Raw genomic sequence first — 27,503 nt, forward strand, 5'->3', positions numbered from 1 at the left:
CTCAGAGGAATATACTCAGTGTGAGCGGATACCATAACATTATCTGGAAGGAGGGTCCAACTATGGGATTAATTATGCTTAATGATTAACAGTAGTTTTTATTTTCTTTTAGCTAACTAAAACTACTGCACTGTTGTGGGTTAGCAAATGTACAGCATCCCTTCAGTCAGTAACTGCAGAGCATTCTTGTCCTCCAGAAGAATCTTGCTGCCATTGTCTCCCTGCCTACACCTGAAGGGTACACTTGCCCCCTTGGAGGATGTAAATAGCATGAAGTGGAATCTGCAAGAGTTGGTGTATTTAAGGTTAGCTTTCACTCCCACAGGGATGATACCGGGAAGAATAGACTTTCCTTGGCCAAACACTGGCCATGGAACTTCACTCCCCCATAATCGTGTGGTACTTTACAGGAGGGGCTTCCAGGGGCTTTGGAGGTGGTGGGGCAATTCTGCATAAGGTTGCCAACTTTCTATTCGCACAAAATGGAAAACCCCTGCCCCACCCTCGGCCCCGCCCTCCTTTGAGGCCCCGCCCTTTCTCTGAGGCCCCGCTCCCGGTCACTCCATCCCCACTCCCTGTCGCTCACTCTCCGCACCCTCACTCACTCATTTTCACCAGGCTGGGGCAGGGGGGTGGGGTGTGGGAGGGGGTGAGGGTTCCGGCTGTGGGTGCGGGCTCTGGGGTGGGGCCAGGGATATGGGGGTTGGGGTGCAGGAGGTGGCTCCGGGATGGGATTGAGGGACTTGGAGTGCAGGAGGGGGTTCTGGGCTGGGACAGGAGGTTGGCGTGTGAGGGGGTCTGAGGGCTCTGGCTGGGGGTGCGGGCTCTGGGGTGGGGCTTGGAATGAGGGGTTTGGGGGGAAGGAGGGTGCTCTGGGCTGGGACCGAGGGGTTCAGAGGGTGGGAGAGGGATCAGGGCTGGGGCAGGGGGTTGGGATGCAGGAGGGGGATCAGGGGTGCAGGCTCTCAGCAATGCTTACCTCAAGCAGCTCCTGGAATTTGCATCATTTCCCACCTCTGGCTCCTATGCAGAGCCGTGGCCAGGCGGCTCTGTGCAGTGCCCCGTCTGCAGGTTGCCCCATCTGTAGGTGCTGCCCCCGCAGCTCCCATTGGCTGCGGTTCCTGGCCAACGGGAGCTGCAAAGCCAGGACTTCGGGCTTGGGGCAGGGCAACGTGTGGAGCCCCCTGGCTGCCCCTACGTGTAGGAGCTGGAGCGGGGGATAAGCCGCTGCTTCTGGGAGGCACGCAGCGCGCGGAATGATGGCAGGCAGGGAGCCTGCCTGAGCCCTGCTACGCTACTGACCAGACTTTTAATGGCCCAGTCAGCAGTGCTGACCGGAGCCACCAGGGTCCCTTTTCGACCAGGCGTTCTGGTTGAAAACTGGACACCTGTCAACCCTAATTCTACACTGTCTCCTCTACCTTCAAAGTTTTAGAGCCACTGGAGTAAAAGACTTGAGACTCATCACAGACAGCTCATTGAAGATATCTGTGTAATACACAGTAGCAGTTTAAAAAGGCAAATAGGACGATTGGGAGCATTTTAAAAAGGGAATGAAAATAATGTAATATTGAAAACAATGGTACATCCTGATTTAAATTACTTTATTGAGTTCAGGTTACTTCGCTTAAAGGTAAAGCAGAGAATGAAAAGGTCCAGAGAGGGCAGAAAGGGTGGTCAGTGACATGACAGGACTTGCCTAAAAAGACTAGTCTGAAAAAGAGAAGAGTTAGAGGGATGTTGACTGAGGTAGTCAAAATTATGAAAGATTAATTTAAAACAAATCATAATCTCCTTTTCACCCTGTTGTATAGTCTGAGACAAAAATAAATCAACACAGAGGGGAAAATAAAGTCAATACTGACAGTCAAACAATTAGAAGAAAAAAATATAATTGATTTCAACATTGTCAACAAACAAGCTGACATATTTTCTTTTAATAGTCTTAAGAGCCAGGTCCTGGATATTAAATAGTCCAAGCCCTGAATAAATAATAACAGAATCCAGTAATCTCTTCAAACATTTTCTGCATCTTAGTCACAACAAAACATCCCAAACAGAAGGCAACATCGTAAATTAACAGCACACACAATAGCCAATTATTTTTATGTAAAAAGTATACACTCAGAGTCTAGATAGACTGGAGATAGACTTTTTACGAACTATTTTAAGCTACTTTAAAATGCTGTTCAGCTTTTATGCAACTTTGTATTGTTGCTCAGCTATGGTGATGGGAGACCTAGAAAGTGAGGTTGCAGCAATTTGATGTGCAACAACATTTATAAACATGTTTTACATTTTGAGATTTTCAAAGGCAGGTTTTCATCTGGTCAGACTATCCGTGTGACCTGGTTTGTCAAAGAAAATTAGCAACACAACTGACTTACAAAGTTAAAATATACATTCTATTTCTTTCACTACTATCAAGACTTTTTTTATGAGTCCAGACTTTTAAATTATCTTACAAGCTATGCTTTTCAACATGTCTCTTTACAAAATTTCACAGATCTTTCAGAATTTTTAAAAATGTCATCTTGGTGTTATATGGATCTAGTTACAAATTTTGGCTTAGTCCATACTGACGTGTAGATGATTGCTCCTCTTATAACACTACCTTTTATGTTAACTTTAAGGTCCTGATCCTGTAAAGTCTTACTCGCATACTTAATTTTACACACTGAGTAAAGACATCAGTGGGTCTACTCCTGCATAAAGTTAACTATGTGCTTAAGTTTTTGTATGATCAGAGTCTAAATCATTTTCTAAGTATCAAGAATATAATTATTCCAGAATTTACTTTACTTTTCAGCATACTCGTTTAAAAAGAGTTTGTGTGTCCTGTCTCACCTTCAGCACTCCGACAGTGAAGCTTTAGGCATAGCAACTTAAGGCACAAGTGTGTTGGCACACTTAAGCCAACGGCTGTCTTTTAAAAACAACAAAGTAACAAAAACAACTTTCAGAGTAACAGCCGTGTTAGTCAGTATTCGCAAAAAGAAAAGGAGTACTTGTGGCACCTTAGAGACTAACCAATTTATTTGAGCATAAGCTTTCGTGAGCTACAGCTCACTTCATCGGATGCATACTGTGGAAAATACAGAAGATGTTTTTATACACACAAAGCATGAAAAAATGGGTGTTTATCACTACAAAAGGTTTTCTCTCCCCCCACCCCACTCTCCTGCTGGTAATAGCTTATCTAAAGTGATCACTCTCCTTACAATGTGTATGATAATCAAAGTGGGCTATTTCCAGCACAAATCCAGGTTTTCTCCCCACCTTCCCCAACAAACCCACTCTCCTGTTGGTAATAGCTTATCTAAAGTGATCGTTCTCCTTACAATGTGTATGATAATCAAGTTGGGCCATTTCCAGCACAAATCCAGGGTTTAACAAGAACGTCTGAGGAGGGGGGGGGGGGGGCGGTGTGCGTAGGAAAAAACAAGGGGAAATAGGTTACTGGAAATGGCCCACCTTGATTATCATACACATTGTAAGGAGAGGGACCACTTTAGATAAGCTATTACCAGCAGGAGAGTGGGGTGGGGGGAGAGAAAACCTTTTGTAGGATAAACACCCATTTTTTCATGGTTTCTGTGTATAAAAACATCTTCTGTGTTTTCCACAGTATGCATCCGATGAAGTGAGCTGTAGCTCACGAAAGCTTATGCTCAAATACATTGGTTAGTCTCTAAGGTGCCACAAGTCCTCCTTTTCTTTTTGCAAAGTAACTTTGTTTCTCAACTGGAATCCCCCTTGATTAAAAAGCTAAGACTCTGGATTCCAGTCCGCAGTTTTTCTTCTGGGCAGAGTTAATCCACAACCCAAAGAATAACATATTTTTTCCTTATTTTCAGCAACAAGCAATGAGTAAAATTTTATTGTGGATTCAAATAAAAAGCCTCCTTTTCAGTGGAATCACAGTAATTCTAACGCACTTGTGGCATCTGATCACACCAAAATGCCGGGTCGCTGTCTGAATTGAAGGCGGTCCTGCAGAACTGAAGAATTTGCCTTTTCAAAAGAGGTACGGAAGAACTTTATGCACCAGACTTTATTTTCTGAACCTGAGGGCTCCCAGGACAAGGGAGAGCAGATCTGGCTGCCTCACGCCAGGTGCCTGCTCAGGACCGAGCCTCCCCGGGGGCTCAGGGGACACGCTCACAGGGCTTATGCTCAAATAAATTGGTTAGTCTCTAAGGTGCCACAAGTACTCCTTTTCTTTTTGCTCACAGAGCGGACTTACGTGCCGATCACCACGCTGGCATTGTCCAGCAGGGCCAGGTCTTGCATGCCCGCCTGCAGCAGGTACTTCTCGCCTTTGGTGCAGACGAGCACCAGCTGTTGGGCGTTGTCCAGCAAGAGCCTGTGCTCGCCAGCCATGTCGGGGCAGAGACCGGGGCGGCGACAGCCCCCGCAGACCCTGGACCTGCACCGCAGCCGCAGCCAGAGGCAACCAAGGCCAGGAGCAGCCCGGCGGACTGGAGGGCGGGTGAAGCCCGCGCTCAGCTCGAAGTCTCCTGGGCAGCGGCCGAGCGCGGGGCAGCGCTGGCAATGGAGTCCCTTGGCTGGCTTCTTGCCACCCGGAGCGCTGCCACCCTGAGGTGCTGGAAGCTCCTGGACTGCGCGGGGCCAGAGAAGGGTCCAGCCCCCGGGTCTGCAAAGCCCCTGGCCGCCGCCGTCGCTTTTGCAAGGGCTGCCGCTGGCTTGAGGGCGCGCGGGCTCCTCCTGGCCTCCGGGCTCGGGACGGGCGCGGAGGGGGAGGGAAGCTGAGGCACGCGGGGGCGGGGGCGTTTCTCGTTCTGCTCAACAGTCTCCAGGCAGGGCCCCGTCCCCGTCCGTGCGGCTGCCCCTGTGCTCGGCTGCGCCCCTCCTGGCCCCGTCGCCCGGTGAGGGAGCTGCGGCTGGGGGGCGGGAAGGGCGGCGCGCGTGTGTGTCTAGGCTCTGGGGGGAGCGGAGGTTTGCGGGGGGAGCTTCCCCCCCTTCCCCTTGGTGCTCTGTGTCCTGCTCCCGCCCGGCCTCCCCCTCTCCCTCTCCCAGCCCGTCGTTAGCTACACGTCCCTTTTCCCTTTGAAAGCTGCAGAGAGACGGGACTAAATGCACCCCCATTGTCGTCAGCAAGCCCGGGTTGAGGCCTCAGGAGTGGCTGGGGCCGGGCTCTGCTGAAGAGCGAGGATGGGGATGGCTTAGGTGGCTTGGTTGTTAATGGTGCTGCCCAGGGTGTACTTGTGCGTCTCTATGTGTCAGGCCTGGGTTCGGGTAGGGGTTCCTCTACTGCAATTCAGAGCACCACCAGAAGGGCTGTTGCAAATGGTGCTGGCTAGTAATATCCCCAGTGGGGCCGATCTGCCGGTTGGGGTTTGCTAGAATGGAAGTGCGGGTTCTGGCCACATGTCCTACACTGGCTCAGTGTCAGCTGGAGATTTTCCCTTGTTAGGCAAATCCCACAAGTGGCCGGTTAATCCGGCTTTGTGGTGTGAATGGAAATGCAGATATCACCGGCTTATTTTCATGTTACAGTTAGACTGAGGCGCCCGGAATGTTTTGGTTCTTAATTTGGAATGTTCACCCTTAAAGTTCCTGGCCTGCCCAGAGTCACAGGAACCAGCCCCATGTGCGCCTGATGCCCCTTGCCAAACTTGGTTAAGGAATTATCATTTATCTGATTTCCACCAAGATTAAAAAGAAATGTTCTATTTTACTGCCCCCTAGAGAGCTGGAGACAGGAGAATTTTAGCAGGAATTTTTATTCACAAAATGAACATTTTAGGTTTTCTCTTCTCTTCAAAGAAAAGAGAACAATATAATGCTGTGGACAAAATCTTCTAACTTAGGTGTCTAAAGTTAGGTTTCTAATTCCACATTTAGACCGAAATGAAAATGGCCTTATTTCCAGAAGAGATGAGCACTTACAAATTCCACTGAGGTCAATTGGAGTTCTGCGGGTGCTCAACACCTCCGGAAATCGGGCAATTTTTATTTAAGTGCCAAAATCTAACTTTAAGTACTTAAGTTTAAAATCTTTCGCCATGTTCTCCTTGTGCTATTGGTGGGCAGAGACCTTCTTAAATGATTTCCACCAACGATGTCACGTATAGCTATCATTCGTTCTTGTTCAGGGCAACATGAATGGGATGGCAAGGAATTCAGCAGATAATGGAGAGGGCCATCAGCAAAGGCCTCAGGTCAATATAAATGTACCTTCTTGCCAGCCAATCATCTTCTAGGATTCTACAACATTCTCAAAACTTAGAGGTGGACGAGGTTTATTAGATCATCCACCCATCTCCCTGTTAATGCAGGATTGTTCCATACCACCCATATACTAGTGCTTTGTCCAGTCTACTTTTAGAAGTCCAGAATAATTGGGCTTTCCCAGCTTCCCCAGATATAATAATTTTATTAAGATAATGTTGAAGTAAAAAGAAAACGGTACAGAGTTTAAACATAGAAGTTTCTGGTTATCAGGGAATAAGGTACAGATTATCAAGGGGTGCGAAATTCGGTTTAGGAATGGGTGGCGTAAGGAATACGTAATCTGCAATCTCCCCGATTGGGGGTAAAAGTTTAACCGGTCAAAGTACAGACATTGTGATATGGGGGTATGTTGTCCATATAATGGCTATGTTCAGGTGTGGAGTATAATGAGTGGATACAATGATAGGGATGGATCTACCCTCATTTGGTGGGATTTAATGTTCAGTGAGTTTATGGTTCCAGTTCATATGGTCCAATGGAAAAAGTCTCTCAGTCCCTTTCCCGTAGTTGATGCACGATGTCGTACCGGCTCACACCTCCTGGTACTGTCGGTGGCCGGTGATGTGTTCAATGTAGATGTCCCTGGACCATCGGATGGTGTCCGAGACCATGAGGCGCCGCATGAGCTGTGCGTAGCGTTGACCGATCCCACAGGTCCGCAGCACACGCTCGTTGCAGGGGTCCCAAGCGCCCAGGGCTCCGACGATCAGGGCATCCATCTGCACCTCGTAGCCCTTCGCCCTCAGGTTGTCGGCCAGGGGGGCTTATTTTTCCAGCTTACAAGCTCGGGCTTCGCGGAAGGCCAGGGTCCTGTTCTCAAAGGAGACCGTGATGTTGACGAGGATGATCTTTTTCTGGGCCTCGTCGGTGACTACCACGTCAGGTCGCAACTGGCTGTCAGTACCGGGGATGGCGCAGTTCACGGCGACCTCCCCCAGGCGCGGTGCGATGGCTTTCACTAGGCGGTTCACAGCCTAACACATCTCACCGGCAGGAAGATTTTCTTGGTATTCATCCTAAATGTTCCACTTCTTTGTTTCAACTTTTCGCTTTTAGGCAGACCCCTGTAGATCACAGTACATCATTTCTTCCTTAATTTGTATGCCCATAAAATACTTGTAGACTACAGTTGCATTCTCCTGTTTAGTCATTGCTTCGTTCTTTTACTTTTTTTCATATAAAGGTCCTGAGTATTTTTGTTGCTTTTCTCTAGACTCCCTCCAGTTTGTCAATATTTTTCTTGTAACATGTAGATTAAAATATAATAATATCAACACATTTTTATGTATATAAACTTATATGTTTATATACACATAAAGGGGCAGGTGTGCTAGGCTTCTTGGATGTGCCTTATTGAGCTAACCCTTCTTCAGGTGAGACAAACTGTGAGGTAGGGACAAATATTTTGAAGGTAGTTTAAATTCTTTAGCAATTGACAGTGTTTGGAAATCTTTTGTGATGTGGCATCATTCTCCCCAGTGGTGAGCCTGGGCAGTGATGCAGAGGCAAGGCTTCCTTGTAAACATTTTTCCCCTTGAAGCAGACAGCGGATTAGCTGCTGGGTTGGTTGAGGATTAAAGGAGTGTGGGCTAGATTCACAAAGGGGCTTGGGCATTATGATGCTCAGGGTCATAAGACCTAACTTTTAGGTGCCTAGAAAATCACAGGAACAACACTGTGGTTTACAAAGCCTGAGTTAGGCACCTAGGCTCCCTATACAATAAATGGGGAGAGATAGGTGCCTTAGAATGTGATCCAGAAAAGCCAGAATACTTAGTAGGAAGCTGTCTAAACTAGCCAATGGGAGATGTCAACAACGGGTGTGTGCAAAGCCCTGTCCCTCTCTCTCAAAGGTAGGCACCTCCCCGCAGCTTGGACTTGTGCACCTATCTTTGCTAGCAATTCACAAACTGAGAACCCCTCTCCTGGAGTCAGGAGGCTTTTTATGGCATTTTCTTGTGAGAATGAGTTAGGCAGGTGCCTAACTACACACAAATGGCTAGAGGAGGAGGTGCTGCTGCTGCAGCCTGCTTTATAACTTTTAGCCCAGTGGTTAGAGAACTCACCTGGGATGTGGGTGATCCAGGTTCAATTTCCTTGTTTGTCTGATGAGGAGAAAGGATTGGAAAAGGGTTCTCCCACTTCTCAGGAGAGTGGTCAAACCATTGAGCTCTGGGATATTCTCATGGGGGCTCCCCAAATCTCTCCTGTTGAAGCTGTTCCACTGTAGATTAAATAATTAAAGAGTCATTGGACCAGAGAGAGACAGACTAACTCTGTAGCCTAGTGGTTAGGGCACCCACATGGGAGACCCAGGGTTCTGTCTCGCTGCTCGGCTCCAGTGACTCTGTTTATCCACAGGGAAATTGTGTCAGCAGGAGAGATTGAGGGAGTTCCACTTCAGACTATCCCATAGCTCAGTGATTAGAACACTCTTGAGACATGGGAGAACCCCATTTAAATCCTCTCTTTCCCTCAGGCAGAGGGGAGAGTTGAATATGGGTCTCCCCCACCCTGGGTGAATTCTCTAGCCACTTAGCCAAAAGTTTGAAAGTGGGTGGGTGGTGTCAGAAGCATCACCTTCTCCTCTGGCCGGATTTGGAATGTGACCTGAGCAGGTAGGCAGCATCTGAGCACGGCTACCAGCTTGGGCCCCTCACACGAGACAGATGGGCGAATGCCGTTAGTGAATCCCTCTGGGGCTTAGGCGGGAGATAAGCACCTGGACACTTAGAGTGAGGCAGCAGTGCTCATGCTCAGAAACATAGGTGCCCCGTGAGGTTAGGCCCCTACAGAGTAGGGGTGGGACTTTTGTGAATCACAGTGGAGCCTAACCTGGGATTTAGGTGCCTGAGATTTAGGCACCTAAGTGTGGGGTTTAGGCACCTGAGTAACTTTGTGAATCCCACCTTATGTCCCTGAGCTGTTCCAGGAGTTCTCGCTGGATATTCTGGCAGTCTCGGGTGACACTATTTTATGCATTAAAATAGAAATTGATGAGAGACCCCACAGTGGTATGTACTGCTAAAACTGCTTCAATTGGTCCACAGATATTTTGGGTCCAGTGTTCAACAGGCCTCCATACTGTGCTCACAGAAACTTGCAGGTACATCCATGTATGTGCATAAAACCCAAATCTGTGTTTGTGTGTGTTCGTATTTAATCATGTGCCTTACTACTCAATTTGTGTCTATGCATAGACCGTAAGACAAGCTGGCCTCAAGCCTTTATCAGATTTACTATTCTAATGCTAATGCTTTTTTTCCCACTTTGTCTATTTCAGCAGTTCCGGAAGGAATTTCAGAAAGTAGGGATGGCATCAGTAGCCATATTTCCACCGTCCCAGTCCCAGACTCCAAGATTTCAGAGCGTTAGTTTTGGTAAAAAAATGTTTTGATTAAATAAACACCATACGTGAATTTTGTGTAATGCTTAACAACTGCGAGAAGGGGCTTGTTGTGCTCTAAGGGTGACATTCGCTGTATGTATACGCAAGAGGATAGGGTGACGGGTGCCAAAGGAGCGCACACTCTAATTTCCTGAGTTTGACGAGTTTGAATCACAAGCTTTATGTTCCACTAAAACAGCTTTTTGGACTGAATTTTACATGGTGGTGTTTTAAAAGGTATCAGAATATAATTTTTTTCCCTTTCATCTTTTATAGACTACGACACTGATAATCAAAAGAAGACTCCTTTTACAATTGTGGACTGCAAGCCATTTCTTTACAGAGACATTGAATGTAGGGCCAAAGAAGAGGTATGCGTTTGTGTCAGTTTTAATTGCCAGAGCCTATGCTAAGTCTACGTATGTTATTAATTTAATGTACTTTACCTGTAACTGTCAAGTCCCACTGTTTAGGGGGAAAGGAACTCATTTCACCAAACAAAGCAATTAAAGTGGTGAAAAGTCTGCAAATAAATACTCTTCCACATCCCACCCCCTCCAAATTAGGAATAATGTGAGGGAAAATCAGTTTAGTACAATGTGTTAAAATCTTTTGTGGTGGTAAATACTGCATTTTAAATTTCTTTTTGCTGATGATGGATGTGTATATGTAGTATTCCTGCAATAGTTTCTCAAAGGAAGTACATGCTTTCAAAAGAGTGGAAAAATCAGGCTGCCCCAGATATAGTCATCCAGTAGCATATTTCTAGAACGGTCAGCCTAAGAACTGAAGTATGGTTTCATGGGTAAGGCACAGAACTCAGGGTAGAGTGTTCTGAGTTGTAGTCCAGACATTGCCATGGGCTTTCTGTGTGACTTTGAGTAAGTCACATAATAGCTCTGTGCCTCAGTTTCCTCATCTGTAAATGGGGTTCATAATGTTTTATTTCCATACTGCTTTATTGTATGGCTAAATTTATTAATATTTGCAAAATGATCTGAAGTTCACTCATACAGGAGGAGACTATGGGTCCTGAGAATTGTTTTTTGTTTGTGAGTTTTGTTGAATGGTCTTTAAGCTTGTGTCCTAACTGTAAAAGTATTGTAGGTCACTGACCCATCAGGGCTGACCACAGCCTTTGGGCTGGTCTGAATTCAGAAATTGCATTGATTTAACTAAACTGGTTTCTAAATTTCTGGAACCAATCCAGAGAACAAATGCAAATTTGTTATACACTCTTGGACTTAACATTATTTCAGACCAGTTGGGTTTTGTGTAAAATTTACTTTCTCAGTGTAAAATATTTTTGTCATAACTTCACAAAAGTAAAACTGATGGAACTCTGTGCCCCCTTCCCATTGTGCCCAGAAACTTTGCGTGCCTCAGACCCAGCAGAATAGAAAAAGAAACATTCTCCCTCAGGCCAGCGTTCCAAAGCCACCCCTCATCGTCAAGTTGTCTTGTTCAATTTTTTTGTAGGTCCCCCAGCTCCCTACTGATTTAGATCCCAATTCAGCAAGGAACTTAAGCATGTGCCTAACTTGAAACATGTGATTAGTCATAAGAACAACCATACTGGGTCAGACCAATAGTCCATCTAGCCCAGGATCCTGTCTTCTGACTGGCCAAGGCCAGGTGCTTCAGAGGGAATGAACAGAACAGGTAGTCATCAAGTGATCCATCCCCTGTCGCCCATTCCCAGCTTCTGGCAAATAGCGGCTAGGGACACTTTAGTTTAGATCATGTTTTTGCATGTCTCAGGGCATGTCTATACTGCCCCGCAGTTTGGACTAAGGGAGTGCAAATGGCAGTACGCACCAAAGTGCTGTGCTGTAACTCCCCTGTGTGGACACTGCAGGTGCAAACTTCCTGCATTAGTGTGAACTCGGGACCTATAAGTTTGTATTTGCACAGTCCACACAGGGGAGTTGAGTTACAGTGCAGCACGTTGTTGCACACTGCTATTCACATCCCTTTAGTTAGACCTGTGTGGCAGTGTAGTCATGCCCTCAGTGAAGTCAATGGGCGTACTTATGTGCTTAAGTATCTTGTTGAATCGGGGCTTTTGTGGTGTCCTGGGTGCCAGCGGTCTGCCCAGTATAGAATTATAGTTCAAGCTGTTATAACTCCCAGCAACAGTGGATGCTTTAGTTGCTTCTCAGCTAGACTTTATAACCTTTTCTGGCTGTTGTTCTTAAGAATATGAGGGCTTCAAAAGATTAAAAAAATCCAAACCCAAAAGCTGACCCTAAATAACTAACACAGAAAACAAAGAAACACACACAACTCTTGTGTTTTACTGTGTATTAGCTATATAACTTTCTAATCAAAGATCAAAAGACTTGTTAGGAGTACATGCTACATAATGTATGTACTGTAGTGCATAATCTTGCACTGGTGAAATGACCAGTTCTTCATCTCTAATTTCTATGTTTCTAATAATAAATAAATTAAATAACTTAAAGACATTTATGAAAACTTATTCTTTTAGTGACTTTTATGCAATGTACTTTAAAGATGAATTCACCTAGCATCTTAAGTTAAATATCTAATACGACTATATGTGTATGAATATTCATAGACACTCTGTTCTTCTGAATTGTTTCCGCAAATGGAAAGAGTACTTATATATTCAGGGCCATTACTGTGTCCAAGCTAAGGGCCAGATTCTACCACCCTTACTCACACTGAGTATCTTACTCTAACTGTATTGTAGTTCCATTAAGACCAATGGGACTACTTGCAGACTAAGGCCACAGGCCTGCAGACTTGCACACGTGCTAGACTTTACCACCGTGAGTGGTTCCATTGGAATCAATGGAGCTGCTCATTAGTAAAGTTAAACACATGCATAAATCTTTACAGGACTTGGTAATAAATGGAATATGGGTGACAGAATAGGGCCCTGACTTATTATTTTTACAGTGCCGTAGATGTATGGTATTTTACAGAAAGGTAAGTCCCTACCTAAGAGCTCATAGTGTCATTAATAAACACATTTATCTGAAAATCTATAAATGCAGGATAAAATAGCTCAACAGAATTTGAAGGTCCATGAAAAGAGCACATTTTCATCAAGAGCAAAGTCTCGAGACTCTGTGAAAAAGATGGACTCAGTCATTGAAAGAGAGACCCGGGCTACAATAGATAAAGGGTATATTACTTCTGGTCCCAACTGGGCTCTTACTTTTGCAAAATGTGAGTACGTTCTTTTAGCTTTACATTTTGTTATACACATGTCAGAGTTGCTTACCTTGGCATAGATTTTCATCTATCATACACCTAAAATCTGTCATTTAGGACCAGATTCTGTAACTGGATCCCTGTCACTGGACCCCTGCACCTGCATAGAACCCCATTGATTTCAGTGGAGCTCCATATAGGCAAAGGGATTCGGTTGCAGGATCTGACTGTTGGGCACGCAGGTCAGTTTTCAGGATTCTGGACAAGGATTTAGACTTGCATCCAAATTTTGAAGAGAGTGCAAATGTTGGCATCCCCATCTCACCACCACCACCACAGTCTGTAACTAATACAGTGGTGCCCAAACTTTTCCTGTCATGCCCCCCCTTACCAGTAATGGAATCTGTTTGTGTCCCCCCTTCCATTACTGCACAGCCATGGCTTCCTCAGCAGAGAGCTTGGGCTGAAGGCAGAGCTGAGGGCAGAACTGGGGATGGGGGAGGAGCTGGCGCTAAAGGCGGAGCTGGCCTGGGGACAGAGAAGGAATGAGGGAAGGGCTGGATTGGGGGCAGAGCAGGGGGCAGAGTGGAGCTGTGGCTGGGTTGGAGCTGGGCTGGGGGCAGAGTGGGGCTGGGTGGCACTCCCTCCCCATCCCCTTTGGAAGCTGACCTGAGCCCCAACATGTCCCCCCCCTCCAATATTCCCCTGAGCCCCTTGGGGGGGCACACCCCACAATTTGGGGGCCACTGTACTAAGAATTAGTCTGCTGCAAAATATTGTTCCTTTATGTGATGTGCTGTTTTCAAAATTAGAGCATTGGGAAGTCTAGTCAACTAATTCTTTGAAACTAATCCCAGTAAGACTTCTTATAATGTCATTTTTTGCTTATCAAACTAAATAAGATATAAACATGTATTGTAATTCTTTGAATGCAAATGTAATTTATGGGAGCTTGTACCATGGAATTTGGAAGAATAATAGTAACATCATCAGATTAATTTTAACAACATTTAAATTCTCTTAAAAGGTTGCCAAAGTGACAAACAGTCTTTAACAGATTATATCAAGGAACAGAAGGAGTTGTTTCTGCTGCAGGTACCCTAAAATGTTGTTGTTCTTATGGTTGGTGCTTTCTGGAAAATGTAGTTATAAAAGCACACTATGTGAAATAAAAATAGTGCAAGTAACTAGATTAGAATATTTCTGTTTATCTGTAAGTCTGAATTTTTATGATGGTAAGAGGCGCCTTGACCTGAGGTTCCACACTAGTGTGCATGTCTAACCCTGCAAACACAGTAAGATTACTCAATGTCATCTAAGTCACTGGAACTACTCATGTGAGTAAAACTAACTCACATATTTAAGTATTTAAAGGACTTGGCCCTGAATTTGGTAAAAAAGTTGAGTAAGGCTCACATTCATCATAATAAAAGTGTTTGGATGGGCTGCTTTTTTTCTACAATTACCAATTCAGTGACAAGTCAGACCTTACTTGGAAGTTTTGCCAAACTGATATCACTGGAGACAGAAATTCTCAGTATAGAAGAGCAGCTACATCACAAACTACAGTGCAGGTTTTTCCATACCATTAACTTTTAACTGATGTTCAGGCTGCATGCCTCCAGCAGCACTGCAGCTCTGCCCCCTGGGCTGGGGACCAGCACAGGGTCATTTTGCCAGCTCTGTACTGCCCAAGGAACTCCCTTACACTGAGGATAGTCCCTGGGGGAAGCTCTCGTTCTGTTGCCAAAACTGCATGAAGGGGCCTTAGGACAATGGAGAAACAGGCTTGGTATATGTAGTGAAAAATATAACTATCGGATTCTTGATTTTGTATTTCTTGACACTGTGTTTAAACCTGTACATTTAGCATTGAAATAAGGTAATATATTTTGGACATTAATTCATGCTGTATTTCCTTGTCTGAATTAGGGCAGCTATTCCTATCTCTCTGAGCATGTCTTGCTCAGTTTACTTTGCTCCCTGAAATAATGAAATACAGATACAAAATACATTTGGACAGCATTTTGTACATAACATTTCCCCACTCTCTTGTTTTCCTAGTACGCAGTAAAAGTAAAAGAACAAACTATAAAGAAGCTGGAGAAATTAGCAATGCAAGCCGAGAAAGAGGCCAGTTCTGCCGAAGCAAAGCTAGAAGAGGATACAATTGCATTTGAGGAATTTCTGAAAGAAAATGACCGAAGTTCTGCAGATGCACTTAACATGTTAGAATTGCTATTACAGTTAATGCTTGTTTCAATTTTTGATCTACCGAAAACCGTACACCTATGTTTCTGTAATATTTCCATGTTACTTTTTAGTGCAGCCCAAGAAACAAAATCCAAAATGGAAATGGTTGCAGATGTAAAGTCTGCTATTAATGAACTCTTCGCTATTAAAAGGTGAGACTTTTATGTTATAAACGTACTTCTCTTTTTATGGTAACAGTGGTGCAGATTCTCCTCTTCTGAAGAACACTCAAGGGGGAGCAAATCTTTGAGGTTCACCCACTGCCACACTGAGCTGTTCTGTAGGTGCACAGTTTGGGCCTGTCCCCCACACCTGTTGATCCCCATAAAGTGAGTTAAGGGCAGCAGAGAGTTTCACAGACCTAACTGTTTTACAGCAGTACAGAGTATGATACTGTATCTTCATTTTAACAGACCAAACTCCTTTAAACGGATAACCAAAGATAGTAATGGGGACAAGTGGGGAGCTGGGAAACTGTACCTTCAGGCCTGTAGGTTTGCAAAGAGGCAGTAGGCAGTGCCAGGATTTGACCTGGTCAGGTCTGTGAGGAGTGATGGTGTTCGCTGCCACCCCAATGTCAGGTGCTATTTTGCTAGATTGGATTTCTCTGTGTGTGTGTTTGGTGTGTTTTTTTAAATATTTTCTTTGTGTGAACTGTGTATTCAGTAGAGTATGTGTGTGTGTGTGTGTGTATGTATGTATAAGGATAATATTAGGGATTCTCTCGGCTTGGGACATGCACAAGTTAAGAGGGTGGGGACATAGTGTTGCTAGCAAAGCTGTTAAGCTGGTAAAAAGACAGTCTGCCCTGGATCTAGATTGTGAATGTTTTCTGCTTACTATGTAAACTTTAGGTTTTAGTGTGAAAATTGTCTGAAGCAAAAATTGAGAATGGGTTCATAGTTCTTTTTAACAATTGCTCACCAGAGTTGAGATCTGTACACAGAATAATGTATTGGAATTTAGTTACTGTTAAATAACCCATCATTAACATAATACCATTCACTTTTGTGGAGTTAAAGTAGGAATGAATTTGTCTCTCAGTGCTTCATTTTAAGTCAGTCAAAATATCAGTCATTTTGTATAGCTGATGATAAAAGCTGGAAGATGAAACCACGTGTCAAAATACTTAAGTATAATTTAGTTTTATAGAGTTCTTCATTTCACACTCTAACGCTTTTTGGGAGAACTTTACAAGAAGAGAGGCACCTGAGGATTCCACTCCCCAGGAAGCTGAACCTTCATGGGATGATAAAGGGGAAAGTGAGAAATCCATTCTCATGTTAAAAATGACTCCTGTTTACCGAGTAAAGGCCCAAGTGGTCGTTGTTTGTCCTTTCACTACTCACTTGGGTACAGACTCCCAGGGATCTCAGTCAAGCTACTTCCACAGTGAGGTACTTTTAGCCAGACCCCTCTTTGGTTCTGTGGTCCCCACGCCAGGATGAATAGCATGTTACTTCCTCCCTGTAAACAGCCGGCAGTAACACCAAGCATGCATAACAAAAATTTTAAAAAAATAACCAGGAAATCTCATTCATTAATATAGACAAATTTATGTTTCTGATGTGAGGGGAAAGAGGAAAAATGTTTGTAGTGTACCCAGCACAGTGGGTCCCTGACCTGTAGATTCTACTGTAATACAAGTGTAACCCTTCTGCCCATCAGAGTTGGCAGCAACAAGGGCCAGGTTCAGTATCTAGGGGTTCCATTCCAATAACACAATGCAAAACTGGCTTGAGCCCCCACCCAGTGGAGGGGGTGGACAAATATATACCACCCCCGCTGGGTGCCTCTAAGAGGCAATACTGCCCCTCTCACAAGCACAGAGTCTGAGTGTAGCAAAAGTCTTTTAATAACAGAGAAACTGGGGATCCCACAGCAGCCAAAGTGACCATTTGGGCAGCTATGGGCTCATGCTAGGCGGGGTGGGTGTGCCTATGCAAATGAGATCAGCCCCTGAAGTTCTTTTCCACAACTTGCCATAACTCACCACCAGATGTCAGGGTGGAGCTCATCCTGACTGTGCTTACACAAGTATAATGACAATCACAAAGTTCTGGTAGTCTCAGCTATACTAGAGATTCTCCAGGATGCTTGGTTGGAGTTGTACAACTAAGCACCATAGAAACATGAGTACTGGCCATAGAGGCATTCTGTGGGGAGGCACATTGGCTTCTCCATTTGGGTATCATCAGATGCCAAGATTAATCAGAACGACAGGTTAGGCAAACCAATGGCTGGCCTTTCTAGGCACGCTCAGAAAAGCAGGTTTTTGAATTGGTTCCCCTGTATGAAAACCACAGCGCTGTTGTTGAGGAAAAGGCTATTCTTATAGCTCCGGAAATCTTTCTGTTCAAGATAAATTTCTCTTTCCACAATTCCTTGGTCATAGTTCTTCCATCATTTTGTTCTAACCTTTAGCGCTCCTATGGAAAGTTGTGCCATAAATGGGCATTTTTAGTGCTCTAAAGATATATCTCAAGCATATATGGAGTACACATGCCACTTGTACCCTGTTCATCTCATTCTATCCAAAATCCCAAGGCCTTCAGAGAAGGCCAGATTAAGGCATAAAATAACTAAGCTACAGTTTAGGGCCTCGCAGTATGAGGGGCCTCTAAAAAAGAAAAAACTGACTCCATTTCAAATTTTATCAACATTGGTTGATAAATAAAGGAGATATGGGAAAAGAAGATTCTTTCTAAATATAGTCATTTTTGTTCAAATATGACAAAAATATACACATCTGGCTACACAAATACCTTTACCATACCATTACACTTCACAAATTGTTCATTATTGACAGGCAGGAGGCCAGGGCTTAGAAAAAAAAGATAACTGCACTTGTAAAATTAATAGTTCTGCAAGTAAGACTCCTATCAGCCTCCTAAGGCAGCGGTTTGTTGGTCAGCTGCTACTGGTAAAATTCTGACTGTGCCTTCATAACTTTTTAAAATAAATAAATAATCTAACTGCCGATAAAATCGGGGAAAATGTGAGGTCGGAGATGGCAGTGTCGTGAAGCAATCCTGCCAAGCTCATACTCCTATGGGACTCGTCCTCGGAGTGATGTCATGTATAGCATCCCCTTTGGCTGGTAATAGCCAGAAGGCCACCGTCTTTTGTTTACGGTCCAGCACACTCAGTCATAGAGTGCCTTCGTTCCTGTTTTTCTTCATTTTCTGAAGTGTTAGTGTGTTCTTTCTTCTTTTGATCTGTACATACGTACAATTGTATATTTTAGCGTGCACGCCACTTTCTGCTTCACGCGCTATCCATGCTTCACATGATTGAGTTTGCAGGTGATCATCTTATGGATTTGGGTCTAGTGGATCTTGAGGAGGATACATTTGTGTTGGCTTCCCTCTGTCAGTTTCGGGAACCTTCACAGTAAATATCAGAGAGTGCTGAGGAAAGGATAAATAGAGGGTTTGAGAGAAGTGAAGGAAGATATACATATATATCAAAATATTCTGAGTACTTGGTGAGCAAGCTATTTCAATCTATGTGCATTTATGATTAATAGGCTATTAAAGCCTATAATATTCATTATATTTACTTGAATATGGACTAGTTTTTCTCACTTTCTCAATGCCTGTCTAGAGATTACCTGCCTTTTTTCTGGTAAATTCTTTCTCTCTTTCGCGCAGATAGCTTGTTGTGACTCTGTGTGTCCGAGATGTTTACTCGAGATTAATTAGTGGTCCTGGGGGAGACAGAGGATAGAGAAGCAAACTTGAATAGAGATGTCTGCCTAGAAAATTCTGCAAGAAAAGCTATCTGCCCTAAGCATTCTGTGCATCGAAAGTGACAAACTCCATAGCTTATCATTTGCTCTCCAAAAATCACAGAAGAAAATGTTTTAAATTTCAGTGTTAAAATGATTGTGATGTGCAGACATACTGCAGGCTGTAAGCTGGTCTGTGTAACTGTAACTGCTTTTGTGTTGATGTAGATATAAAGTTTTCATATCTGCTAATTAAGAGATCATAGTCAAAAATATGTTAATTTGAAACTATTTTATAACGCAAACAGGCATATTGAAGATGCGTTTTAGTTCATTATTATTCTATTTTTACAACTTTGCCTTTGTATATATGCAAGTATAAAGATTTTGTGTTTATATATTCAATGTCCTCTCTGTGAAAATAATAAATTATTATTTTTTTTATGGTATGGGGCTTCTTACACTTGACATAGCTTAGGGCCTCAGAATGTCATAATCTGGCCTTGTCTTCAGATCTCAAAGTTGCTACAGGCAACATGTTAAAATCCTGCACCAGTTGGCATGCTAGGCATCTGGGAAGCTATTCACAGAAGTCCCTAGTGGCATTGGGGGAAAAGTATCTGCACGTCATCTGAGGAAGATTTGCAAAGTAAGTTTCCATTCCTTTGCAGAGGCATCTTTCAGTAGGAAGTTGCTACTGGGCTGGTTCCCACCTAATTCCTTGCTTTATATGAGAGTAACTTCCTTTCCTGCCTATTATTCTACTATAATAATAATAATTAAGACACTATTTATCTTCCTACACTTCTGTGATTCAATTCTTGCTACTTCCCATTGTTGATGAATTAGGAGAGAAGCTTTGCAAGAGAATGAGAAATTTCTTATCCTGATAGGTTTCAGAGTAGCAGCTGTGTTAGTCTGTATCTGCAAAAAGAACAGGAGTACTTGTGGCACCTTAGAGACTAACAATTTTATATGAGCATAAGCTTTCGTGGGCTACAGCCCACTTCATCAGATGCATAGAATGGAACATATAGTAAGAAGATACATATACGTACTGTTACAAAGTTCCTGCTCTACCTTGGTGGGTCTTGCGCTTATTGGCGGATTTGCTCGCCTTGGAGCTTCACGGCAGCCCTCAGCTTGGCCATTTTTCTGAACCCACAGTCCCGGTCGACTCCTCCTGTGTCTGACCAGTTGGGAGGATTTGGGGGGAACGCAGGCCCGCCCTCTACTCCGGGTTCCAGCCCAGGGCCCTGTGGAATGCAGCTGTCTAGAGTGCCTCCTGGAACAGCTGTGCAACAGCTACAACTCCCTGAGCTACTTCCCCGTGGCCTCCTCCCAACACCTTCTTTATCCTCACAATAAGACCTTCCTCCTGGTGTCTGATAATGCTTGTACACCTCAGTCCTCCAACAGTCTGCGTTCTCACTCTCAGCTCCTAGTGCCTCTTGCTCCGAGCTCCTCACACGCACACCACAAACTGAAGTGAGCTCCTTTTTAAAACCCAGGTGCCCTGATTAGCTTACCTTAATTGATTCTAGCAGCTTCTTGATCGGCTGCAGGTGTTCTAATCAGCCTGTCTTAATTGTCTCCAGAAGGTTCCTGATTGTTCTGGAACCTTCCCTATTACCTTACCCAGGGAAAAGGAACCTACTTAGCCTGGGGCTAATATATCTGCCTTCTGTTACTCTCCTATAGCCATCTGGCCCGACCCTTTCACAATACAGAGAGCATGAAAAGGTGGAAGTTGCCATACCAACTCTAAGAGGCTAATTAGTTAAGACGAGTTATTAGCAACAGGAGAAAAAAACATTTGTAGTGATAATCAAGATGGCCCATTTCAGACAGTTGACAAGAAGGTGTGAGGATACTTAACATGGGGAAATAGATTCAATTTGTGTAATGACCCAGCCACTCCCAGTCTCTATTCAAGCCCAAGTTAATGGTATCTAGTTTGCAAATTAATTCTAGTTCAGCAGTTTCTCATTGGAGTCTGGTTTTGAAGCTTTTCTGTTGCAAAATTGCCACCTTTAAGTCTGTTACTGAGTGACCAGAGAGGTTGAAGTGTTCTCCTACTGTTTTTTGAATGTTATGATTCCTGATGTCAGATTTGTGTCCATTTATTCTTTTGTGTAGAGACTGTCTGGTTTGTGATATATGCCATCATGTGCCAGCAATGCCCCTCTGCCATGTACATTGGCCAAACTGAATAGATCCCTTTCTGCAATACTCCTTCCTAGGCAGTCATTTCCCATTTTGTATGTGTGCAACTGATTGTTCCTTCCTAAATAGAGTACTTTGCATTTGTCCTTATTGAATTTCATCTAGTTTACTTCAGACCATTTCTCCAATTTGTCCAGATCATTTTGAATTTTAATCCTATCCTCCAAAGCACTTGCAACCCCTCCCAGCTTGGTATTGTCCTCAGACTTTACAAGTGTACTCTGTATGCCATTATGTAAATCATTGACAAAGATATTGAATAGAACTGGACCCAAAACTGATCCCTGCAGGACCCTACTTGTTATGCCCTTCCAGTATGATTCTGAACCACTGATAACTACTCTCTGGGACAGTTTTCCAACCAGTTTTGCATCCATCTAATAGTAGCTCCATCTAGGTTGCATTTTCCTAGTTTGTTTAGGAAACTTGCATGATAAGGTCATGCAAGACAATATCAAAAGCTTTACTAAAGTCAAGATATACCACCTCTACCGCTTCCCCCCTTTCCATAAGGCTTGTTATCCTGTCAAAGAAAGCTATCGGGTTGGTTTGACATGATTTGTTTTTGACAAATCCATGCTGACTGTTACTTATCACCTTATTATCTTTTAGATGTTTGCAAATTGATTATTTATTTGTTCCATTATCTTTCCAGGTACAGAAGTTAAGCTGACTGGTCTGTAATTCCCCAGGTTGTCCGTATTTCCCTTTTTATAGGTTGGCACTAGATTTGCCCTTTTTCCAGTCTTCTGGAATCTCTCCTTTCTTCCATGACTTTTCAAAGATAATTGCTAATGGCTCAGATATCTGCTCTGTCAGGTCCTTGAGTATTCTAGGAGTCACTTCATCAGTCCCTGGTGACTTGAAGACCTCTAATTTGTCCAAGTAATTTTTAACTTGTTTTCTCCCTATTTTAGCCTCCTCTGAGCCTACCTCATTTTCATTGGCATTCACTACGTTAGATGTCCAATCACCACCAACCTTCTTGGTGAAAACCGAAACAAATAAGTTATTAAGCACCTCTGCCATTTCCACATTTTCTGATATTATTTTTCCCCCTCATTGAGTAACGGACCTACCCTGTCCTTTGTCTTCGTCTTGCTTCTCATATATTTGTAAAATGTTTTCTTGTTACCCTTTATGTCTCTAGCTAGTTTGATCTTGTTTTGTGCCTTGGCCTTTCTAATTTTGTCCCTGCGTACTTGTGTTATTTGTTTATATTCATCCTTTGTCATTTGACCTAGTTTCCACTTTTGTAGGACTCTTTTTTGATTTTTAGATCATTGAAGGTCTCCTGGTTAAGCCAGGGCAATCTCTTGCCGTACTTCCTATCTTTCCTACACAGTTAGATAGTTTGCTCTTGTGCCCTTAATAATGTCTCTTTAAAAAGCTGCCAACTATTGTTTTTCCCCTTAGACTTGCTTCTCATGGGATGTTACCTACCAGCTCCCTGAGTTTGCTAAAGTCTGCCTTCTTGGAATCCATTGTCTTTATTTTGCTGTTCTCCCTCCTATCATTGCTTAGAATCATGAACTCTTATCATTTCATGATCACTTTCACCCAGGCTGCCTTCCACTTTCAAATTCTCAACCAATTCCTCCCTATTTGTCAATATCAAATCTAGAACATCCTTTCCCCTGATAGCTGTCTTCACCTTCTGAAATAAAAAATTGTCTCCAATATATTCCAAGAATTTATTGGATAATCTGTACCCTGCTGTGTTATTTTCCCAACAGATGTCTGAGTAGTTGAAGTCCCCCATCACCACCAAGTCCTGTGCTTTGGATGATTTTGTTAGTTGTTTTTAAAAAGCCACATCCATCTCTTCTTCCTGGTTAGGTGGTCTGTAGTAGATCCCTACTATGACATCACCCTAGTTTTTACCCCTTTTATAATTTTATTGGGGTTAATTAATATATCAGGTAGTTCTCTTAATACTAATAAATCAGTTGCTGGAGTGTTTCTTTTGCTTTGGAAGAACTGTTCTGATGGCTTGGTGGCCTGAGCTGAAGGGTGGTGCTTAGTCCTGCAGTATCCAGCAACAAGACTGGACCACTCCAAATTCCTTGGAGTTGGGGGACATTAACCCATTAGGGATAAATGAGGAGAGTGATGGCTAGCAGAAAGAAAATGATCAGGTAAGAAATTTCTCATTCACTTTCCTTAGAGATCAGCAGAAAGAACTTGTGTTTAGTGTTTCATTGAAAGGCTGTCATCTTAACAGTTCAACACACCTTTTTAGTTCTGCACCATAGTATCTATAATAAGTTTGAGCCCATATGCTGAGGAGGAACTTTGAAGTCACTTCCTGACCCAGATGTGAGGGTTTCTCAGTAACCCACATTTTGAAAAATGCCAGTCTAATATGTGACTAAGATAATGTCATTTTAAGTTGATATAATTTAAACTTTAAATTTTTTTTGTATGTCTGCTTGTATATTAACTGTATACTGTAACATATTTTTGTAGTGAAATTGCAAATGCCGAATTCCTTCTCATGGAGAGTTTATATTATGAAGATTTTTTGATGAAACTTTCTCCTAAAGAATGGCAAGAAGAACAGAGAACAAAAAAGTTGAAAGCAAGAATAGACAAACAGAGAGAAAGAGAGAGCATGCAGAGAGAAATGATTACGTGTACTTTCACTCCACACCAAGAAAAAGAAAGTGTACGCAAAGAGAAGATAATTTCTTCAGTTTCACGCCAACCACGCCACTGTTCTATTTTTTTAAAGCCAAGTATGTGTCTGAAAATATAAAGTACAATCTATATAAATGTGGTTAAGGCTGAAAATTTAAACACACACAAGTCAGAACTTTAAAAAATGAAGTGATCAGATGCTGATTTCATTTCAGTGTTGCCAACTTTCATTATTTTACCACAAGTCTCACAATTTCGGAGGTTTTTTTTTCATAAAACCCCAGCTTCTGGAATCCACAGATTGTATGAGAGCTCAGCTTTCAGTTTTTTAAAAAGTAAGTTTCTAGCCCTTTTGGTTACAGAGAAAAGCTTGAAAAAAATGAAGCAAGTACACCTTTACGACTCAGAGAACAGAAGACAAATGAAGAGAACCCCAAATTTATTACTTTTTTTTTTTAAAAAAGTCATGATTTTAAAGCCACTCTCATGATTTTGGGGTCTTGACTCATGGTTTTTTTAACATGTAGGTTTGGAATTCGGGGTAAATAATGTGGCTCACATAAGCCCCCGTTAGTGGATTGTGTCTTTTGAAGCTTTATGTTTAGGCTAGCAATGTTTATTTTTTTCTAGATTCCTCACTTAGGCGTTGTTTTTATTAAAAGTTTAATTAAAGGTGTATTTTTAAATTGATTTAGTTGAAGCAGTGCAAACCTCTGTGTGAATACTCAATTTAAACCTGTCTTGCATTGATTTAGCTTAATCTGGTAAGGAATCCGCTAAATCAGGTTTAAATCCATATAAGACATGTCTACAGAGGAGTTTGCAGTTAAGCTAAATCAAATTAAAAACTGATTTTAGCTTAACTAGCGCAAGTTTCTTGTGCAGACAAGACCTTACTGTTAAGGCCTGTTCCCATATTACCATTTGTTTTTCCCTGTTGCAGTTGGAAGAGCTTTCTTGGTTTAGCTGTACCTCAGATAAAAAGTTCCTTTACGTTATTCTTTATTTAGATCCCATTATATTTTCCACTTGCTTTTACAGTAAATTAGAGCAGTAACTTTGTTGTTGTTGTCAGTCAAGACACATTTCTTTTAGGAAAGCTCTTCAGTTATAGTTCTCTTTATATTTTTAGATAGACTCTATGTATCAAATACAGACAGGCGCTTCAGTGCCTTTGAGAAAAGTGCTGGATACAATAGGAAAACATCAGCTGTAAGTGAGAGTTGTCATCAGAGAACAGCAGTGCATGGTAACAAAGGTATGAGGTCTATGCAGTAGGGTGGTGAAGGTATTCTTGTTCACTGATGGTAAAATTCACACAGTCATGGAGGGTTCGTTCCCCTTGGTAGGATTGTCTCTGTGAGGAGCAGGGGCAGAGGGTGCATAGATGAAGCAGCCGGAGACGTGAGTGCACACTACAAAATTAAGTTGACTTAAGTGAGGTTGACATACAGCCATCGCAGTAATTACTGCGGTGGTTCCTGTCCACACTATGCCCCCTCTGTCAGTGGTGTGCATCTTCACCAGGAGTACTTCCACCAACGTAACTGTGTGGGGCACTGACAGCTGGATCCCCCACCCCTGCCCCGGTGGGGGAGGGGGGGCAGCTGTGAGCCTCAAATGGGGCTGACAGCTCAGACTGTCAGCCCCAGGGCGTGTGGGGGTGGCTCCAGCTTTGAGCCCTGCGTGGGGCTGACAGCCAAAACAGGCAAAGTAACAGTGTCTACACAGACACTGTCACCCTGACTACCTCCACCTAACGGCGATGCTGCTTGCAAAGGTGGAGTTATGAGGTCAGTGTAGCGGGCAATTTACATGGGTGGGATCAATGTCTACCTTACATCTTACGACTGCTTTATATTTGTATTTATCTAATATATATTTACAAAGAAACTATATGATAGTTATAGACGAACTGGTAAAATACACCTCCTTAACATATGGAGATCATTGCTGGTAACATTCCAAGGAGCAAGATGAGAATATACCTCTTAATGTGTAAGTTCATGTTCCTATAGATGAATAATAATATAATTTGGATACGTATTTACTTTCAAATGTATCCTTTTATTGCTTCACATTTTGAAGAAAATGAACGCAGGTCTTCTAGAAAGCTCACAAAAGCAGATTTGAATGAAGAAGTGAAAATGTTAAGTGAATGCAAATCCATCTTGACTGATAAAAAAAAGACATCATCAAGGTAATAGTATCAGACAAACTTTGCTTTCTCCATTCTCCGTTTGCTTTCTCCATCTTCCTGTGTACAATAAGAAGAAAATATATCAAGTAAGAGAGCAAATGAAAATAAGAAATGCAATTATATACCACAGTAAGGAAGTTTATCAATAATTCTCCCACCTCCATAGTGGTAGTGATTTGGTAGTGGTACCAATGGCCAAAGCCAGCTAGAAGGATCCACATTTATGTGTTCCTCCGCCCCCAGGTCAGCCTCTGTTCTGAGCATTGACATCTGGTAGATAGAAGGATTTAACAATCATTGGTGCTCGCAACTTTAAATCAACAACTTAGTATTAAGGTGACTTGAGGATGAAGGCCCAAGAGTTTGTTATGATTATTCACACCAGGAGAAGTACGATGACTGAATGAAAATTTTGTCAGTGAACATCTGGAGCCAGACCAGTATCAGGTGAAGGTGCCTGCGATGGGACAGCTAAATTAACTGTCTTGTGGCTGAAGGCTCACAGTTAGGCTTGGCTGTGGGGCTCCCACAGGAGGTGCAGCACCGGTTACAGAGCAGTGGAGTAGAAAGACAAGAGGACTGGGAGAAACAAGGGAGCAGAGTAGGAGGGAATTGAGAACTGTAATTTAGCATCGTATAGTTAACCGTCCTTTTTCATCCTCTTTTAGTTAATGTTGTTTTTCTTTGCAGATAGACGTGTCTGTGTTGCCCATCCATTCTGCCATATTTCTGCCCTTGATTATGTGCTGGACCCTGCTGAAGGCTGTCACAATTTAAAAAATAGATATATCCAAGGCAGCGTGTGAGCTATTGAGCTATATTGAGCTCACAATGATTGTTTGGTTTGTCTACACAGTCATTAATACCTGTATATAACACACAACTTTGTGAAGCACTTATAAAGCAGCTATTATTGAAAAGGGCAGAAAATATTCTTGTAGGTTCAATAGAGTCCTGGAGAATCTATAAGTACAGGATAGTGCATTGAAAGAGTTCCTTTGCAGGAATGGGTGTGAGAGTTGCTTTATAAAATCAAATTTAATCCTGTTGGTTAAAGCTTCAATTCCTCCCTTCTCTCCACTGTATGCATATGTGGAGAAGACTAAGGCCTAAGTCTTCAAAGAGCTGCAAACATCTTTTGCAATGGTGGGAGTTCCCTTTCCACACACTGAAATCAGAAAGCTCTTGTAGGATTGGGATTTTAGGCTTAGAAACCAGGAACTGACTCCTTTTCTCCTTCCCTTTTATATCAGGTGGGAAAGCGAAAGTGATTGTGCAATTCATGAAGATTCCTTGAAAGACCTGGACACTGATATGGTAATTAAACTAGGCTTCTCGATTGAACATGTGTCCTCTGGAAAACGAGATTTTTTTTTCTTTTAATGACTTGATTTTTCTTATGCAAAAATTGCAGAAATTCTGGGCCAGATTGTGTACTTGGTTGCACATGTTCAACCCATTGGCCAGGTTCTCAGCTCTGCTCCAGCAGCTTTGCATCACTACAACAGCTCAAATCAGCCACAGACCTTTCTTAATCAGCTCCTTAAGATTCCCCCCATACATGATATTAACATTTTTCTGTTCTTTTAAATTTTAGAAAGAATTATTTGCAGCAAAACTGAAAT

At 42.9% G+C, this 27,503-nt stretch overlaps 2 protein-coding genes and 1 long non-coding RNA gene across 6 annotated transcripts in view; 1 reads left to right on the plus strand and 2 right to left on the minus strand.

Moving 5' to 3' along the window:
- Positions 1 to 4,886, minus strand: part of AMDHD1 (amidohydrolase domain containing 1) — a 41,273-nt gene extending 36,387 nt beyond the window's left edge. Inside the window, exon 1 of one of the 2 annotated variants that reach the window (XR_006290641.1) lies at positions 4,247 to 4,886. Coding sequence is in view for 1 of the 2 variants with exons in the window: in XM_007069224.4 (XP_007069286.2) it covers positions 4,247 to 4,383 (137 nt within the window). In the remaining variant the exon portion in view is untranslated. The remainder of the gene's footprint in view (positions 1 to 4,246) is intronic. The other variant, XM_007069224.4, reaches the window with a different exon arrangement.
- On the minus strand, positions 1,584 to 2,942 carry LOC122465655. The gene is made up of 2 exons (XR_006290650.1): positions 2,798 to 2,942; positions 1,584 to 1,713 (listed from the first exon to the last, which is right to left on the minus strand). It is a non-coding gene; the product is annotated as an uncharacterized LOC122465655 (long non-coding RNA).
- Positions 4,785 to 27,503, plus strand: part of CCDC38 (coiled-coil domain containing 38) — a 41,627-nt gene continuing 18,908 nt past the window's right edge. For 2 of the 3 annotated variants that reach the window (XR_006290633.1, XM_043545769.1), the window contains exons 1-10: positions 4,785 to 4,889; positions 9,542 to 9,638; positions 9,923 to 10,017; positions 12,670 to 12,844; positions 13,857 to 13,924; positions 14,894 to 15,234; positions 23,508 to 23,776; positions 24,811 to 24,936; positions 25,767 to 25,878; positions 27,132 to 27,195. Coding sequence is in view for 2 of the 3 variants with exons in the window: in XM_043545769.1 (XP_043401704.1) it covers positions 9,572 to 9,638; positions 9,923 to 10,017; positions 12,670 to 12,844; positions 13,857 to 13,924; positions 14,894 to 15,234; positions 23,508 to 23,776; positions 24,811 to 24,936; positions 25,767 to 25,878; positions 27,132 to 27,195 (1,317 nt within the window). In the remaining variant the exon portion in view is untranslated. Of the gene's footprint in view, positions 4,890 to 9,240; positions 9,365 to 9,541; positions 9,639 to 9,922; positions 10,018 to 12,669; positions 12,845 to 13,856; positions 13,925 to 14,893; positions 15,235 to 23,507; positions 23,777 to 24,810; positions 24,937 to 25,766; positions 25,879 to 27,131; positions 27,196 to 27,503 lie in introns of those variants that run through there. The other variant, XM_043545772.1, reaches the window with a different exon arrangement.

Source organism: Chelonia mydas, chromosome 1 (genome assembly GCF_015237465.2).
Source record: "Chelonia mydas isolate rCheMyd1 chromosome 1, rCheMyd1.pri.v2, whole genome shotgun sequence".
NCBI lineage: Eukaryota > Metazoa > Chordata > Testudines > Cheloniidae > Chelonia > Chelonia mydas.